The following is a 19361-nucleotide window of genomic DNA, read 5'->3' as shown; positions in this document are numbered from 1 at the left end:
CACAGACAGGGTCTAAACACTTCCATCAAAGCAGATGTATCCTGATCTTTTGGAACTTTTAAGGCACGAATCCATTGTTCTGTCACCAATGGATACCAATAATAAAGACATTTCAATGAATTTTTCTGAAAGTGATGAAGGGTGATATAGACATCAACTAATCTAGTTGAATATTCTTAATAATTTAGAAAAATTAGGGAAAGTCATATCAACAGAGAAGACTATGCTAATACAAAGATACACAATCAATTATTCTTATTTTTATTGTACATGTTCTTTCAGAGCACAGTAGGCCGAAGGCTCTATATCCCTGCATTAAAAGATTTTCTTGTGATTCCAGCAGGCAGTTGTGTAATATTTGTACCCATTTTCTGCAATGTCTAGGTAAAGTTCTCCTTGTACTCCATGTGCTCTTTTGTGAAGTGGAGTTGGACATTTTCTAAAGCCACTTTGACATATGCTTAACTCTGAAGGGTAGGAGAAAGAAGTACATCTAGAAGAAAGAAGACACACTCAAGAGGATGTGTGTCTTCTCTGAGGGGCGGGGGGAGTGCTTCTCTAAGGGAGAATGACTTGTCACGTGATGGTTAAACAAGGAAGAACCTGAAGATGATGTAACCAGAGTAGACTCACGATTCATATAAAGTGTAGTTTTGAGAAGCTTGTTGAAACCAAGACAAAGCAGTGTCTACCCCAGGTTCCCACGAACATTTCAAAGTCTTAAAGTCTTGGGTTTCACAGGAAAAACTCTTGGGCTCCTCGAGTACTTCTGTCCGTACAAAGGAAAAGACAAAAGAGCTAATTAACCCCTTTCATTGAATGATAAGTCAAAAGGGAAGTTCTGCTTGGGGTCTTAAGTCATAGTCCCTCAAACCAAGAAGGGATCAGGAGGTGGAAGTCAGCAGATCAATAGCCTCAAAGAGGCACATTTCAGGGGCTTCCCCATGTGAATCTCTCCCCCATTCTGGGATATCTTGGGGATGAGTAGTCAATCTTATGCATGAGTTTGGCACCTACATCTATATGAAATAGGTTTGGTGTTCCATTTTGAGTCTGTGGCTTGCATTACAGCCTAGGAATGTCAGCCAGACTATGAATTAGCTCAGTTCTGCATTGGGGAGCAGAGAGTCCCAGGAAGGGCAAAACTCCTTGAAAATGTGGGGCCACTTCCGTTCCCAGAGCCTACAGTAAGGGATTCATGACAGAGGCATCCAGACCTGGAATTGCTTCCTTTGGCAATAGAGAGAGATGTTTCGGATACCTTCCTATGGTTTAGGGTGATGGAAACCAGAGAGCAGACATAGAAGGCCACAGCATAGGAATGCTGCAGCCTACAGAAAAGTCAGCATGCTCCCCTTCCACTGAAACAGGCCTAGGAATTAATTCTCCATCCAGTTAAGAACAGTATTAGCCACCATTGTTGAACTAATACATTGGGGCTAGAAGCCACCCATATTTATAGGTTCTGTAAACAAGCATTATGCTCATTCACAGAAACGACCAGGAGACAGGGTCAACATAGGACCTCTGTGCAAAACCCTTCTGTGGTTGGCTGATCTACAGCACCACCCCTCTCTCCTTGATACTGATGGAGTTCCAGCTCAGTTGAGTTGAGGGAAAGAGAATATTTTCTCAGTGGTCCAGGTCATATCCTGAAATTTCCCTCCTTTAATACTGTTAGTTCTAGGAATAAAACTGTTAGCAATAAAGCAGGAGCAATAGGGAATCCTGGGAGTATTGCTTTGGGTATTATTTTTCAAAACCTCTTTTGGAAGACTTGTGAAATCGAAGAAAACTAAAACCACATGTAAACATATTTCCTTGCTTTCTGGTACATGAGATCCAAGGTGTTTCATAGGAAATGAGAAGAAAGGAGACCTAGCTCTTTAATACAGTGGTTCTTAACCTGTGGGTCACAATGCCCACAGGGGTCACATATCAGATATCCTACATGTCAGATATTTATATTACAACTCAAAACAGAAGCAAGATCACAATTATGAAGTAGCAAGGGAATAATTTTATGATTGGGGGTTACCACAACATGCAGAACTGTATTAAAGGGTTGCAGCTTTAGGAAGGTTGAGAATCGCTGGGCTAATACTTACTTGAGACAAAAAGAACTGTACCAAATAGTTTTTCAGTAGCATTCATGGCTTCACAATTGATGTTAGTCCCTGTGTTGCTAAGGAACACAACATGATTCAACTTCATTAATGACACGTGTGAATCAAGCTGTTCTCCATGGATTGGCTCATCTTGCAACTTACAGGATACATTATATAGATACTGCCCGTATACCAAACAGATGGTGACATTGGAGCCTTCTTCCAACAGTTTGTTTTGAGGAAATATTAATAATGCGTTAGGTCGAACTGAAACTTGTACTGCAAGACAAAAAGCCTTGGTTAGAGTCTTACTCAGATTTTAAGACAAATCCTCTCCCACCCCCTGTAGTTATTACAGTTTTATACTACCTTCCTGGGAAAATAGCAGCCTAAACTTCCACATGATTCCCCAACCTTTTGGTGGGTCCAAACCAATCCTTTCCATATCACCTTTTGTCACACAGCCTCATCATCATCACTTCCGGTTATTGTGATGTTGCTATTGTCTGTAGCTGCTCTCTGTAGAGCCTCCATCATGCAGGAGGCACTACATGAAGCGTTTAGGTTCCTTATCTCAAGTCAGCCTCAGGACCTCTCAGCAGTGGGATAAGTAGGGAGTCTGAGCTGAATTTGCTCAACTTGTCAGTAGTAAAACCATCTCCTCGGCCTCTGTGATTGTCAACTTGAGATTCAGAATCCTAGGAGATGAGTCTCTGGGCATGTCTACGAGTGATCATATGGATTAGGGTAAATAAGATGAGAAGACCTTCTCACTGTGGGTGGCACCAGTCCCTGGCTAGGATCCTGAACTAGATGAAAAGGAGAATGTGAGCTGAGCACTAGTGTTTCTGTTTCCTGATTGGGGGTGAGATGCAATCAGCCGCTGCAAGCCCCTACCAACCTGACCATCCATGCCATCATGGACTGTACCCCTGACCTGCGAGCCAAAGCAATCTCTCCCTTGAACTGCCTGAACACAACTAAAACTTGCCCAGCTCCAAAGTCATGTGTCTCTCCATCATACCGAGTCACGCCTCCTCCCCCTTCCCAGAGATGCTGCTCACTCAACTTCCATCTCCTTCTGCTCCAGTCTCTCTCTGTGTGACCTCTGATGGATCAAAATCCTGAAGACTCTCCCTTTTTGAAGGAACTTCGTCCACCCTGCCACCTTCTCCAGTGTCTGCTTCTTAGTGGCCTTCTAGAAGCTTCCCCCAACTGCCACTCAGGCTTTACTACCTCACCTCTGTCTTCAGCCTGATGTAGCCTGGCTGGTCACCTATCAGGACACTAGATACTGCTGACACTGGCCTTACCTGTGCCAAGTGCCGTGTGCATAGCTTTTCTGAAGGCTTTTAAGACCTCTAGATGGTTTTTTTAAAAACTATTTTTCTGCATTTCTAGTTTCTTTATATATATATATATATATATATATATATATATATATATATATATCTTTCACCAATAAGATATAGTTGTAAGTACAAGGCTTATGTAAGTTCTTTACCTTCCCTGGACCTCATTTTCTGTATCTGTGCAGTAGGAATTAAAATAAAGCCTATTTTTTAGGATTAATGTGATAGCTAAATCGATGTCTAGTGTTTAAAACAGTAGAATGTCTACTTAATTTTATTACTATCAATGTATGCATTTAGCTATTCCTGGGCTAGCAGGTTGCTAGTTTCAGTTAATAAACTTGCATCGATGCTTGGCAAAGGAGTGGTTACATTAGTAGAATTTCATATAACATGTCTGGACATATAGTGAGGAATAAAAATACTATTGCTGTAGATCTGACCTGTAGCCAAATAGAACATGAGAAGCTATGGCAAAGCCCACTCTAAATTTCACCTACAACAATGCTCAATGATTAAAATTAAAGGATAGTTAAAGTTATTTGTCCACAATTCTACACTGTAATGAAAAGCTGCTTTCCTTGTCCCCATATTGCTCCCAGCCTCTAAATTGAGAATTGGCAAACCACAGCCCATGAGCCAAGTCAAGCCTGCCATCTGTTTTGTAAATAAAGTTTTATTGACACACAACTGCCTTCATTTGTTTACACATTGTCTAAGGATGCTTTCTGAAGACATAAGTGCCATAGTCTCAAAAGAAACTGTTGGGCCCTTTACAGAAACATTCCCAATACTTGTTCCATATATATATATATTTGTGCTGCTTTAATAAAAACACATACACAACTTTAGAGTAAACATATTTTTGCATATTTGGAAAATGAATACAAAATTATCTGAATCATATAATTAAATCAAAGAAGGTATTCAGGGGTAAAACTTCAGACATCTAGATCTCCATGGGGAATTTCAAAACCACTTTTTAGTTCTCTTTTGACCAAATGAAAATAATGCCAGTGTTACCTCAGAGGCTTTCAAAGGGAACGGACTATCCTTCAGTTGACTACTGATCCCTGAGTTATACTAAATCTGATTATTCCGTGACCACTTCATTTGTAACCATTTCACTTCTTACCACTAACTTCTTTCCAGGAACTCCAGTTGCTCCAGGAACTCTGGGGAGGGTACTTGGCATCATTTACCATAGCCCTTATTCTTAGGAAATGTGTTACACATTCCAAGGGGATCTCAGACTTCCAGTTCCAATGCAGAACTTGGTTCCACTTCACAGTGGTGTTGTAATTCTCCTAAAAATGAAGGAAATATTTGGAGATACACAGTCATTACATCCTGGAAAATAGGTCAACCTGAATCATTCCAAAGTACAAACTTCTACCCAACTTTGACTCCATCACGATGCTAAGTTAAGTCTCATTGCTCCCTTGCTCTGATGTCTTTACATTGGCAGCTATGGCCTCCTGTCTCCTCAGTCCCTGTGACTGTCACATTGCCTGGGGGCCCATACAGATCAAGTGAGTGAAAAGAGGTCATTCAAGCCTTGAATCAAAGATCTGCGACAGATATTCATCCATGCTGGATTACTTAGACTCTGCTAAGAAATTCTAGAAATCTAATTAATTGAATGGTCCTTTTAGAAGTAAGCTGTGTCTACTGGTATTTTAAAATATTCATTTTAGCCAGGGTTAGATCAGACTAGCTAAATTTGAGCAAACATGGCGATCTTCCATGGCATCCTGGGAATACCAACATCTCTAGAAGTGGCTATTGTTTTTCTCTCTTGTCTTTTCAGATGTGGTGGCCAGATGGACCACATCCCTCCACCAAGCCTCCTCTGTCAGAGCCATTGGCCCTAGAGACACCAAATAGCATTCCTCATACTACTCTTTGAGGCCCCACTCAAGATTAATTGATCTTTCTAAGACATTGGCATCTCTAGTCTCAAATTTGATTAACTTCAATGGTGCCCTGACATCTTTCTCTACCTTTCAAGGCTTCCACAGTCTGGTTCCCACTAATCTGCAGGATCTCTCTCTGGACCCAATAGTCTACCCAACACTTTTGCCGGTGTTCCAGCATCTCAGTGTCTGCTCATGAGGCATTGCTGGCTTAGTGTCCTCCACTTCACTCTGCGTTATTGAAGTCCAGGTCATACTCCCATCTCCTTCATGAAGCCTTTTTAAAATATCTCAGTGTTGAAGATAGAACCCCGTGCTTTACACATGGTTAGTGTAAAGTTCTCCCCTGCAGAACTGCACCTCAGGTTCCTATAAGATTTCTTCTGCTCTTTCCTTCAAGTTCTTCCCATCTCCAACCATTCTACCTATGACTCTGGTATGGACCCAAGAGAGAAGAGACCCAAGAGAGTGTTTCCTTCTTCTTTGAATAGCTTCAGGAAGTCATTTTCTTTAGTGTGCCCCTCCAGAATCCCTGCCCTGTCCCCAAGTCTATGCTGGATAATTTTATGTCAACTTGACACAAGCTAGAGTCATCTGAAAAGAGGGAACCTCAATTGAGCGCCATAAGATCAGGCTGTAGACAAGCCTGCAGGGAATTTTCTTAATTGGTATTTGATGCGGGAGTGCCCAGTCCATTATGGGTGGTACCATCCCTGGTCTAGTGGTCATGGTCCTGGGTTCAATAAGAAATAAGGCTGAGCAAACCATAGGAAACAAGCCACTAAGCTGAACTCCTCCATGGTCTCTATATCAGCTCCTGCCTCTAGGTTCCTGCCCTGTGTGAGTTCCTGTCCTGACTTCCTTTGATGATAAATGGTTAACTGTTTATGGATGGGTAGCAAACAAAAACAAACAAACAAACAAAACCCTTTCCTCCCTAAGTTGCTTTTGGCCACAGTGTTTCATCACAGCAATAGAAACCCTAGCTAAGCCACATTCCTTACAGCACCTTGAATTTCCTGGGGAGGCTAATATGAGTGTGACCCATGTACTTTAGTACAAATGACAAGTCCTCAGTATATGGAGCCCAGCAGTCGCATGTCACACTTGTGGGCAACAACTCTTACGTCTTTGCCCTGCTCAGATAACAAATCTTAAATCATGGAAACAACAGATACACACAGTTGTGGAATGAGAACACTGTGGTCCACCCAGGTACATTTAATTGTAGGCCTCCTTACTACTCCATATAGAACAGAAGTTTATTTAAAGTGTTCATATTTTATATCAGCTTATTATTTTGCTTTATTCTTGGATCACAAACCATCTTTCTGTCTGCCTGTTTTGATATCCTGATTCAGGAAACTTTCATTATTTAGTGAAGAGCCTTAAGACATTACATTTGAATATTGTTAAATACAAAGTAAACACTAGGCAACAAAAGAAAAAAGAAAACTGAACTAGACAATGATGGTGAACTCACTATGCTGTCAAACAGGCCGCGGAGTTGGGGTTCCCCTGTGAATCTCCCCAGATCCACCCATTCCTGCCCTGGTAGTCCCCTGCAGCCAACACTCACATCTCACCACACCCCTTTATCTTACTGCTCTCGGGGTAAATGCGTCTGATTGTTCTCCCCGTGGCCCTGGGTGGTCTTGCCCTGCACCTGCCTGCCCCAACCTGTCTCCCTGTGCTCTGAGCCCACACACTGTAACCTGCCTTCAAATTTGGTAGCTACCCCACACCCTTCTCTCAAGGCCTCTGATGGCTCCCATTGGGTTTTCCAAGAGATCTTGGTCCCACCTTTCATGCTAAATTAACTCCTCTTTCATACACTGGCTCAAAGAACCTTTCACTCAAATTGTGGGAGAAAATTAGGCCTAGCCCCAACATTCACAAGTGACCCTTATACCCTACACATATTTAGAACATCCCATTTGTGTGCTCAGCTTTTAAATCCCCACACCTTGCACAACCACAGTCCAATATTCTAAGCTAATTTAGTCACTTGATTAATATGCAGTGCGTCATGTTTCCCTAGACACTGTGGATTCGATCTAACTTCAATTTATGCTCTACGGTCTTTATAGCCTTGTCAATGAAGAAGATTAACTTTGAGTACGTCAGTCAAATAAGTGATTTTAAAAAATGTGATAAATTTGATTTTTTTAAGTCATTGAAGTGGAAATTTGAATATAGCCCTTGCAGACACTAGTAGGTCATAGAAACTGGCATACACAACTAGCATAGAAATACATCTGAGGTCAATGACTCATTGCCGAGGCATGAATCCTATCCCTAGATGATTCACACCCCCGGCATCTTTCCAAGCTAGAGCTGCTATTCTGCTTCTCTTGCTGTTAACAAAAGAGTACAGAAAATGTCCTAGAGGAAAGAGCAAAGCTTGGCCTGGGGCAGCACCATGTAGTGTGGTTGTTAGCAGGGCTCTGTATGGCCAGCATTGTCAGGGAGGGGTCCTATTCTAGCTATGAGCACCTAGGTCAACAAGCATTTCTCCTGGCTTGTTAGAAGCACAGTGAATGATGAAATTGTATGCTGTCTCCCTCAGCATAAGTGGTGATGGGGTTCCTAGCTTGCACTACAAGGAACTGTCGAAGCAAAGAAGAATTTCCAGAAGGAAGTGTGTTCTCTCCTTTAATGGAAGAAAGATCTCATGTCTCTCCTCAACTTCAGGTACAAGAAGAGTCAGACAAGGGCATCTCCTAGCCAAAGCATGTGCCCATCTTCCCTGTCTGGCCATGGAGGTGAAGAATGAGGATATTTCGCTGCCTCTCTCTGACTGAACTGCAAACAAGTATCTGTGCATTGGTTGTCGTCACGGCTGTACTGAGGCTGGAGCTGCATGTTTTGAGTTCAATGAAATAAATGGTTGGTGTAATCGTCCACCCTTGGGGATCTTAACCCCTCATCAGTTTACAGAAATAATTTCCACATGCTGCTTTCCCATTCAAAGAGATGACATTCCGTGACTCTAATAAGGAATTGAATTTAAGAAAAAAAGAATGGGATCCACTTGTTCCATGACTAACACTACTTGCTTTTCCTGACATGAGAACTGATAAGAATTGTCTTTTGGAGAACTGCAGAAATAGGATTCCCTTGTTCTACACTAATGTTATTTTGTTATGGTGAAAAGTATTAATGCTCCAAAATTCCCCCAGCACTTCTCCTGATCTTAGGACCTTTGTTGAATGTTTCCCTAGGCCCAAACCACCAATGATACCCATTGGAATCCCAACAATCAGGTTTCTTAGTGTAAGGTGGAGTAGTGGGAAACTGTGCTGATGATGGGAAATGGACAGCTAATTATTACACATATGTATCACTAAGGTGATGTCACACATTCAACAGCTACCACTGTGGGAAACTGCCCTTTAGAGAGACAGCCAAGCAACAGACCTGCTATAAACCCTAATGGACTTAGTCAGATTTTAGTTACTTCAGGTCACTTACTCAAACCTCATTTGTGGTAATGGATATGGAAAAGAACTGAAGACGTTAACATTAGTGACAGTCTTAACTGGAAGGACAGACATTCTTGATGCCTAAGAGAGAAGGGGGACTTCAGTGGGGCTGATGGGTCCTCATCTCAGTCCTCTGTATTCTTAGGCTCCAGAAGATTTCTGAAGTGTCTTGATAAACTGTCCTGAGACATCTCATAACATTATCTGATGCCTGGGTCCAATGTGCACCTGGATGAGACTGTCAGACACAGTAGACACATCCATTACCCAAATCAAGATGAGTGAAAATATACCCCAAATAAGTCAAAGCAGAAAAAAAGTTGAAGGTTTTCTTTCGTTTGGTTTGATGCAAGGGCTCATGTAGTCAAAGTTGGCCTTGAACTTATTCTGTAGCACAGGGTGTCTTGAACTCCTGATTCTCCGGCCTCCACCTCTTAAGATGGACTTAACCAATTAATCTATGTATTAGCAAACCCACATTCCAGGAAACAGAGGACACTAAATTATTGTCCAATGCAGTCCATGGGAATGTCTGTGTTGGCCAGATAGTAAATGCCGGGACTTGCTCCTCTGTGTACTCACACAGGGCAAGTAAAGGACACCTAAGAATCTTCATTGTTTTAATAAGTCATTCTGTCTTATTGAGGACAACCTAACTTTCCTGGGTGATCCTGGGTAGACAGAGGAGAAAGAGTGAGGTAACTCATCTGCAGGGAACATGCAGACCCAGTGTCTACAAGGACAGACCCTGTGACTGTCTTAGGGCAAATAGCGGAACAGGGAGAATTTTCTTAATAAATCCATCAAACTCAATGGGTCATATCACTTTGTTTTAACTCAGCAGTTCTCAACCTGGGGGGGGGTCGCGATCTTTTCACAGGGGTCACCTAAGACTGTCAGAAAACACTGATATTTACATTACAATTCACCACAGTAGCAACATTACAGTCAAGAAGCAGCAACGAAAATAAGTTTAGGGTGGGGGTCACTACAACATGAGGAACTGTATTAAAGGGTCACAGCTTTAGGAAGGTTGAGAACCACTGTCCTAACTGAAAACATAGGGATGCAATTGTTTAGGAAACATGTATTGAGAGGGAAATGTTCTGGAATAATAAGATTTCTTGAATGATATAAAAAACATATCATGGCACAGAAAAATAATTTTTAAAATATTAAGTCAAAAAATACTTACCACCCAGATGATGTTGGATGTTTTAACTCTACTGATCTCTATCTGAAATGTCATTTTTAATTCTTGATGAGTAAGATTTGGAACAGTCCATTGTAAAGTCACTTGCTGAAGTTTAGACTGAATAGAGACAGCAAGTATCTCAGGCGTCAACTGGAAAGGCTCACCCAGGACTGAAAGACCAAAAACAGGTAAAACTCTCAAGGGGGGCATGATTGAATAGCCACACATCTAATAGAGAGACTGTTCACTGTGTTCACGGGCGAGCTTTGTAAAGTATGTTTTTGCATGTGTGTTGGGGTTGGAACTTCCAGATCAAAGCTGAAATGGCTACCCACTACACATGTGCATCCTAGCACCAGATACTGAGAGGATCTGGGAAGGACTTTGAAGTTACATCAGCAAAGGAAGAAATTAAGACCCCAGTGAAGCAGAAAACTTGCTCGGTAATGCAGAGCTTATTAATAAGTTGATCAACACCTGCATAAACGTGTCTTTCCTGGGTAATCTAACTGATTTTAATTCATAATGGAGAGAAAGAGATTTTTTTCCTAAAGGTCTCATATTCTAAAATTTAAAAATAAAAATCAGTTTTTGGAAATTGAGGGTTCCATGGCTTATTAGAAGATCTGAAATGGAAGCATATCGAGACATGGTTCCATGTATTTCAATGTGCTGAGCTTAAATACCTCCAGCAAGAATTCACTGAACTCTTTGGATGAGACAGCAATAATTACAGGCACTTAATGTGAAACAAAACACTTGTGACAAGGTGCCCCAATCAGAGAAGAAGCCTAATTGGAGAGACACAACAAAATCATGGAAATAATCGAGTTCGCAATCTTAGAGCAGTGAGCAGTGTTATGAGTCTGTAAAAGAACAGGAATTCAAACATGAAAGGATTTGTGCAGGTCATTGACCCCTAGGACTGTCCAGTGTCCCTCAGGCCGTCTTTAAACCCTAAATACCATCACAACCATAGCTTGTACACAGAAGCATCAACTATGATATACTCTGCTACAAGGGAGAGTGTGGGCCTGGGTCCACTTGGGTTACTGCCAATTCCAGAGAATAAATTGCTGACTGCCACTCAAGAGAGGGAAACACCATATAGAATTGAAAGGAATTGTGTATTGCTAGTTCAGCTCTTCCAACTGTTGGGCCGAAGGGTTCTGAAGTAAACTGGGGATGTTGCAAAGGTTTTGAAAAGGTAAAGACTCCCTTCATAAATTCAGCTGGTATCTGCTGAACCATCTATAACAGACATCTGCTTCTTGGCATTTGTTTTCCTAGTTTTTATGAAACTGGTGATCTCAGAGCTTCTTGTACCACATTTAAAAGGCAAGAAAGTGTCTAGGGGAGGAGTGGCTTGGTAACAAAACACACACTTAGCATGAATAGAGCCTTAATTCAGTTCCCCTCCAAACTCTCCCCTCCACAAAGGCAAGGGAGTATCTTCCTAATAAAAATGTTAGCAATCGGCAAAATATGAAGGGTCCCCAAATTGCCAGTGCACATGTGTTGAGCATAAGACAATTTTTATTATAGATAAGGAAATCGAAGCTCTGTGAGACTAAATCACTTACAAAAGCTCTGTGAAACTTAAACAGTAATCTCCCTGACATGGGTCCCCCTTTGTTATACTGTTTCACGACCAGGAAGATAGGATCGGTTGTCGGACCCATGCTCTCCATGGGATGGAATGCCTGAGAAGCATGCTTCATGGCCTCAGCAGCATCCAGGATACGGCCTGGAGAGTCTGGATGAAGCTACATAAGCTGAAGCGAGAATGATATGCTTTTGCGTGATTTTTCCACAGTGGGGAACTTCACATCCAGATAAGGCATTGTCCTCGTTGTAGATGCAGATTCTTTGGAAGTGAGACTAATAAGAACACCCATAAAATGAAAACAGCCATTGACAGATTACCCATCCTGAGTGACATTTTCACAAATACACTGTGGGAAGGATGGGTGTGCTCAGTGTGGGCACCTCAACTTTGGATTTGGCAGTGGGTCCTTTCATATAACATGAAAAGCATGAGTAACAATAGGAAAGACAGATAAGCTAAACTTCATCAAAATTAAAATTTGTCTATTTAAGTGGTACGAAGAAAATAAAGACTGAAAAATGGGAGAAATATTTGTAAGTTGTGTGTTAGATAAGTTCCTAGTATTCCCACTATATAAAGAACTCTTACAAAACCACAACAGAAAAGCAACACAGTTTAAAAATGGACATATGACTTGGAGGACATTTTTCCAAAGAAAATAAACAAGTGGCCAAAAAGCAACATGAAAAGATGCTCATTATCCCTAATCATTAAGAAAGGAAGATCAAACCCAGGTTGGCATGTCAAATGAGATACCGCCGCACACTCTCAAGGAAGGCTTTGGTAATGGTAAAAAGCATGGGAATAGCACACGTGGACAAGGGTGTGGAGAAATTTACAGTTCTTGTACACTTCAAGTGGAATGTAAAATGGCCCACCGCTGTGGGAAACATTTTGGTAATTTTTCAGAAAGTTACAGTAGAATATAGTGTGACCCATAATTCTATTCCTAGGTCTTTATCCTGCCTACATCCCAAATGAAACCAGGGATTCAAATAAATATCTGCCCATGAATGTTTGGAATAGCCCCATTTACAATCATCAGAGGGTAAAAAAAAAAACCCTCAAAAGTCATCAATGGATGACATTCACATGTGATTTTGACATACAGAGGAATATTTTTCAGTAGTAAAAAGGAATAGAGTGCTGATCCATGCTGCAAATTAGATGGAACTCAAAAATATTATGATAAGTAAAAGAATCCAGACACAGAGTTACATATTGTATGGTTTCACTTATGTGAAATATTCAGAATAGGTAAACCCATAGAAACAGTAAGTGGTCCGGTAGTTGCCAGCATTGGGGATGGAAGAATCAGGAACTACTGCATAATAGATATCAATGTTTCCAGCAGCCAGAGGCTGTGTTTCTGGAGTTGTTAGGTTGTCTGGGCCCTGGCAGCATTAAAAAGCAAGGCACTACCATTCATCCTCAGTAGGTCAACTAAATATGTGAATAATAGTGTACAGCAGAGAAAGCAGATTTGTTTAGTTTGTCTACAGTGGGAAGAGAAACAAAGACTCTCTAAGTCTCTAAGCCCAGTGACTCTCTAAGTCTATCTTGAAATGAGGTACAGGTTTAAATAGAAGGCAGGAGGCATACATCATCATAATCCAGCAATCCCAGTCAAAGTCTGGTCCTATCCATCACTGTCTCAGCTCCAGTCTGTTATGGAATATTACTTCAACTATGTAAAGATGCGTTACATTTGTTTATGCCATGGAATATTACTTTAACTGTGTAAAGGTGTGTTACATTTGTTTCTGCTGCACTTGTTTCATGATGTAAGGATGTGTGTTTAATTATGTAAAGATGTATTGCATGTGTTTCACCTTGCCTGCCTAAAGTACCTGATTGGTCTAATAAAAAGCTGAATGGCCAATAGCTAGGCAGGAGAGAGGGATAGGCGGGGCTGCCAGGCAGAGAGAATAAATAGGAGGAATCTTGACTTGAGAGAAGAATGAGGAGGAGGAAGAGGAGGAGGAGGAGGAGGAGGAGGAGGAGAAGAAGAAGAAGAAGAAGAGGAAGAGGAAGAGGAAGAAGAAGGGAATGATGGAGAAAGAGAGGGACATGCCTGGCAGCTGCCACACAGACAGACATGAGAAGCAGTGAAAATAAGATATACAGAAAAAAAAAAAGAAAGGTAGAAAGCCCTGAGGCAAAAGGTAGATGAAGAGAAACAGGTTAATTTAAGTTAAGGAATAAAAGCTAGTCAGGAACAAGCCTAAGCTAGGCCAAGCCTTCATGACTAATATTGTCTGTGTGTCATGATTTAGGGGGTGGTTGGTGGCCCAAAAGGAAAAGCCTGGTGCACCAGTCTCTCCTGCAAGGAGGTCTAACAAGCTGTTAGACCCAGGAAAGCTCATCTTGGCAAACAAGCTTCTCCTCTGGCTGACACTGGGCTTCAGCCTTTTCTTTCCTCTGCCCTGTGACTCCCAGGGAATTTCCAATTCCTTGGGGAAGAAATAATCCCACAGATAAAGGGAAGGGCACAAATTTAGAATTTCACCACTCCCACAGGATAGCTACAGTAATATTACAAAATATTAAATATCACTCTTGATTGCCTCACTGTAACCATGAAGATACTTAATTTTATGTTATGTAGCTGTTACCTCAATAAAAATTTTCAAGATACATAGTTATGATAAAAAATAATAAAAAGCTGAGCTTCTAGAATCCTGTCAACTCCACGCTCACTACATTGTTAAGCTTAAATCATGTGTTTTGACTTAAATTCTCCCACATTGTTGTGGTTTGTATACGGTTTAAGTGTCCGACAGAGGTTCTTGGAAACTTGGTTTTGGTGTGGGGATGGTCAAAGGTGGTAGAACTATGAAGAGGCAGGGCCTGACTAACATGCCAGTAGAAATCAACAGCTGTCTCATGAGATGAAAGGCCCACTCGAAAGGAGGGAAATCACACCTGGTATGGGAAACCTAGCCCGCCTCCCAGGGCTAGCGAGGTCATGGGCATTAGAAAAGAATCTATTACAGCCACTTTGCTACACCAGCATAGTTCTTTACTCCATTTTAATGTATCCTATACCCACAGATAAGTGTAGCTGCCACCCTGCATCAAAGAAGCTTCTATTCAGAGCCAATGGAGACCATCACAGAAAAACACATTCCTGGGGAGCCCAGCCCTGATGGGTACATATACATCCTGGTGCCAAGAACATCTCAGAAGAAAGGGTGGGTCTACTATAAGAGGTGTAGTACCAGGAAGTCTGTGGTGAAACAGTCTTTCCTAGAAATGGGTGCATAAACAAGATGGGAACAACAGCAATATTAATGGACATACTAACGTGGAAGGGGGAAACTTTCATGGGCTCCTACCCTTAGGCCAAGAACTACAGACAACTAACAATTGCTGGGAGAAGGAGAATTCGCCTTCCCAGGGAACTAGGCTCTCCCAGGGATGAGTCCCCTTATTGGTGGCCATCCCTGAAACCATATACACACAAACAACAAAAATGGACTCAGCACATTATATTTATATGCTTGTGCACACACACACACACACACACACACACACACACACACACACACACACACACGTATGTGACAATAATAACTCAAGAAAAAGAGGCTACCAATTTGAGAGTAGGGGCATGGGGGAGTTGGGGGAAGGATACCTGGGAGAGGCTGGAGGGAGGAAAGGGAAAGGGGCTGGTGGTGATGTAATTCTATTCCAATTAGAAACATTTCTAAAAATAAGTAAATAAATTAAAGGAGGTAGGGCCTGGTGAAAGGTGGTTAGTCATTGCCTTGGACGGTATCAATGTGTCCTTTGGAACCCTGGTTAATTTTCTCAGTTTGATTGGATTTAGAATCAACACAGAAGCACAGTACTGTGTATGCTGATGAGGGTGTTTCCATAAAGATTTAACTGAAGAGACAAAACCCACCATGAATTTGGGCAGCAACATCAATGGGTTTGTGGCTCAGACTGAATAAAAAGGACAAAGCCAGCTTCTACCGATGCAATGTGACCAGCTCCACCACGGTCCTGCCTCTACACCTTCCCCACTATGGCGGCCTGTGTCTCAAGCTGTGAGACAAAACAAAACCCTTCCTTCAGCTGCCTTTTTCAAGTATTTCACGGGAGTAACTTGAAAGTAAATAATTCCCGTGCTCTCTCTCTCTGTCTCCCTGACCCATGGCTTTTCTGATCCTAGCAAGTTGTAGTAGGCTTCTTTTCTACTGTGGGTTGTGACCGAAACAAGAGCGTGACTAAGTCTTTCTTAGCTCAGGGAAGTCAAGATGAATGACACACTGTGAGTGTAGACATTCTACAGTTGATTGACAATTGAATGAGTCAACTCCCTGTCTAACCTTATTTCTGGAAGCTCTACCCAGTTGCCCTATGTTGTCTCAACCAAAGGGAAGCTCCTGAAATTAGCATATGTTATCAGCAAATGGGGAATGACTCAGGAACTTGAGTAACATCAGTTAGAAGTAACGTCGAGGGAAAGAGCTGAAACGCCGCGATGAAGTCAGAGAGATCAAAGGGACCATGGGGATGAATACATCCAAGCCCGCTGTTTTTTCAGAGAAGCTAGCTGAGGTTGAAAATGGAGGTGGAGGACTGTGGCAAGACTACATACCAGACCAGACCCAGGACTCTGGCTCCCAGGCCAGCTCTCATGCCATGACACTGGAGTGTGGCTAAGGAGGCCATCGGGGACTCCATCCTGGGCTAAGTCACAGACATCATTCCATTTTTCCCACAGTTTCTCTGACCAACCCTAATACTGCTGGAGGAAATAATGTGTGGTTAATTCCCAGAATGGATACCATGTAACAGTACTTAAAACAATGTGATTCCAAGAACATTTGACATCCAAAGGAAACATTCATCCTACTTGATGACTTAAATTAAAAAAAAAAATCCCCTGGAGATAGATTATTCTCTGTTTGTATATATACATATATGTAATTATATTTTTCTCTATATAACACAATTTAGCCTTTATTAGAGTGTATATTGGAGGAGAGCAAGGTGGCTCTTTGTATAAAGGTGCTTGCTGCCATGTCTGATAATCTGAGTTCCATCCCTGGAACCCACATGGTGGAAGGAGAGACAGACTCACACATGTATTGTGACATGTGTATGCATGTAATTTCTATACACACACACCCACACACACATCTAAATGAATGTAAAAAAGGTAAAAATCTCCACATATTTACATTTTGTATATATGCCCAGAAGACAGAAAACTACATCAGAATGTTGCAGTCAACTTCTCTGGCTGAAGGAAACATGTGCAGGGCTAATGGAAGGGTCTTTCATATGTCCTAGTGCTTAGAAGAAGGTAGGTCGGGTTATTTGAGATGCAATCTCTGACCTGAGCCTGGCTAGTTGATGAAGTGGTGAGCTCACTAGTTTGAGGGAAGGTGTAGTAGGCAGCAGACATTGAAAAAAGTCCCCACAGTTCCAGTGAAGACACAGACCTACCAAGGAAGCCGTGTTTTGGAAGGAAAGTTGGAAGCAGAAATGGAAATCTGGTTGCCAGGAAATTAGGGAAACATGTTTGATCTGAACAAGAGAAACTAAGCTATAAAGACTGATGTGAGAGCAGTATGTTTCACTTGCAGAAGACACACTATGAACAGTCAGGTTCCTACCATGAGATTCTGCTATGGGAATAAGCTAGGGCAAAAGCGGTGTGAATACTGGGGAATGCCTCCGCACAAGGACTCAGTGCATTAGGCTGTCTCAGAACCAGGGGCTCTGATCTGGGCTGGAGCATTCTCGATGCTCGGCCTCCCTAATTAGCTGCAGCTGATTGACTCCAGTAGCAAGACAGACTGAGGGAGCTACATGTGCCACCAGGGAGAGAGCGCAGTCACCTGGCAGCCCCAGCTTATGGAAGAGCTCAATTAACTGATATTTAAGAAGCCAGAAGAAATAGTATATTCCCACATTCCCAAACCCAGATCTAAATGATGTAAGGCAGAACTTGAACTATTAGCAGACCTAAATCTCCCCCTTTTTCCACATATCTTTTCTTGCAGTTTTAAGAAATAAATGGGGAATTCTATACATATTCTTTGCAAATGTCATTTTCACAAATTCATGCATGGAACTATATCTGTACTCTTTGTTAAAAAGCAAATGCAGAAAAGAATAAATGCAGGAAGAAAAATGTAAAGCTTTATACAATATGGACAAATGCAAGGAAAATTTATGAGTCAATAGAAATTCTTTCAAGTCTAAGACTCTATGTTTAAATAAGTTCAAAGTAATAAAGTACCCTTATATATTTTGATGAAGTATTCACATGCATGCACATTTACAAAGTTGATTTATTCCAAACTATGGTCTTCTGGGGGGAATTAATTGACAAACATTTTTTTCTCTGCCTGTAAACAGATTTAAGCACTTAGGACGTTACCTTGTACAGACTTGAGAGAGTTTCCACGGTTTCACAGACTCTGCTTGCTTTCAGCCATACTTTATAAGTCTAACAGCGCTCAGTAAGTGTGCCTAAGGGGCATCAGAACTTGTTCTAACCCGGCCACCAGAACTAGTCTGGGCTGTTCCATCTTGCCCAGCAGGGTTCGGAAGGAAATACCTTGCAATGGTCTAGGTAAAACAGAGCAATCCTGAAGCTCTGTGATCTCAGCTCCACTTACAACCACACCAATGAGCAGAGCTCTGAGCAAGAAACTAAGGCTGAGGTTTACTAATGGTGCCGTCAGGATGAGGGAGGCCACGCCCAAGGCAACTGTGGCTTCCAGAGATTTACCACGTCTCATCAACGCCAAAGGAAAGGAAATTGCTCAACTTCTCTCCAAAGCACCAGTTGGTTTATCTTTATGTGTTCTTTACTTCTGTTCCGACCTCTTACCTTCACTTAGGGATGCTCTCAAGGGCAGTAATGCCAAGATGAAGGCTGGATGAAGGACCGCAGAGAAAGCCATTGGTCTGACTGTCTGAAACAGATAAATTATGAGAAAGTGGAGTTTAGTTAGCTCTAACTCCTAGTAGGTTTCTCAGGCCAGCTGTGGTCAGTGAAAGGACTAAAATCTCTCATTCTTCTTCTTCCCTTGTATCCATGTCATTTGCCTTTGGAGGAAGAATTCCCATTTCGTGCCTCATGAAATGTTCCTTAGGTTATAAATGCAGTGTAACTGATAGAGTCAGAAGCCCAGGCCCCCAGGGGCCTGTGTGAGCCCTGAAGACTTCCTCTGTGGTGGGTTACTGAGGCATGGGGGCAAGAGCTCAATGGTTAGCCAGTTCATTGGAATCATCCAAGCAAAGTCAGAAAAGCAAAAAACCAACTTAAAAATGAAAAACGACACAAACGCTGATTAGAAAAAGGACAAATCTAATCTCCAAAGGGCTCAGTTCAAATTAATCTCTTGAGGGGCTAGAGCGATGCTTCAGAGGTTGGGAGCCCCTGCTGCCCTCGCAGAAGACCTGGGTATCATTTCCAACCCCTACTTGGTGGCTCAAAAACCATCTGTAACTCCAGTTCCAGGGATCCAGCACTCTGTTCTGACCTCTGCAGACACTAGGCACAAGTATGGTATACAGGCACATCTGCAGGCAAAATAACTATACAAAAAGTAAAAGAAACTAATTATTTAATTTTTTTAACAACTAAACTAAAAGACTAAATCACCCAAGCCATCTCCACGCTTCCCTTTTCCTCTCACTAAAATTCAACCTGGGAAAAGTTAGT

At 41.9% G+C, this 19361-nt stretch overlaps 1 protein-coding gene across 5 annotated transcripts in view; it reads right to left on the bottom strand.

The window, feature by feature from the left end:
* Positions 1-19361, bottom strand: part of Osmr (oncostatin M receptor) — a 59442-nt gene that overhangs the window by 26608 nt on the left and 13473 nt on the right. For 3 of the 5 annotated variants that reach the window (XR_008219482.1, XM_052743195.1, XM_052743193.1), the window contains exons 2-6: positions 18525-18609; positions 10057-10226; positions 4596-4767; positions 2109-2387; positions 634-769 (exon numbers count right to left, since the gene is read on the bottom strand). Coding sequence is in view for 4 of the 5 variants with exons in the window: in XM_052743195.1 (XP_052599155.1) it covers positions 634-769; positions 2109-2387; positions 4596-4767; positions 10057-10226; positions 18525-18597 (830 nt within the window). In the remaining variant the exon portion in view is untranslated. Of the gene's footprint in view, positions 1-633; positions 770-2108; positions 2388-4595; positions 4768-10056; positions 10227-18524; positions 18610-19361 lie in introns of those variants that run through there. The other 2 variants (XM_052743194.1, XM_052743196.1) reach the window with 2 other exon arrangements.

The sequence above is a fragment of the Peromyscus californicus genome, unplaced genomic scaffold (genome assembly GCF_007827085.1).
Source record: "Peromyscus californicus insignis strain IS unplaced genomic scaffold, ASM782708v3 Scaffold_18__1_contigs__length_77618521, whole genome shotgun sequence".
Taxonomy (NCBI): Eukaryota; Metazoa; Chordata; class Mammalia; order Rodentia; family Cricetidae; genus Peromyscus; species Peromyscus californicus.
The sequence above is the reverse complement of the archived record's forward strand: the minus strand, read 5'-3'. Positions and strand labels throughout refer to the sequence as shown.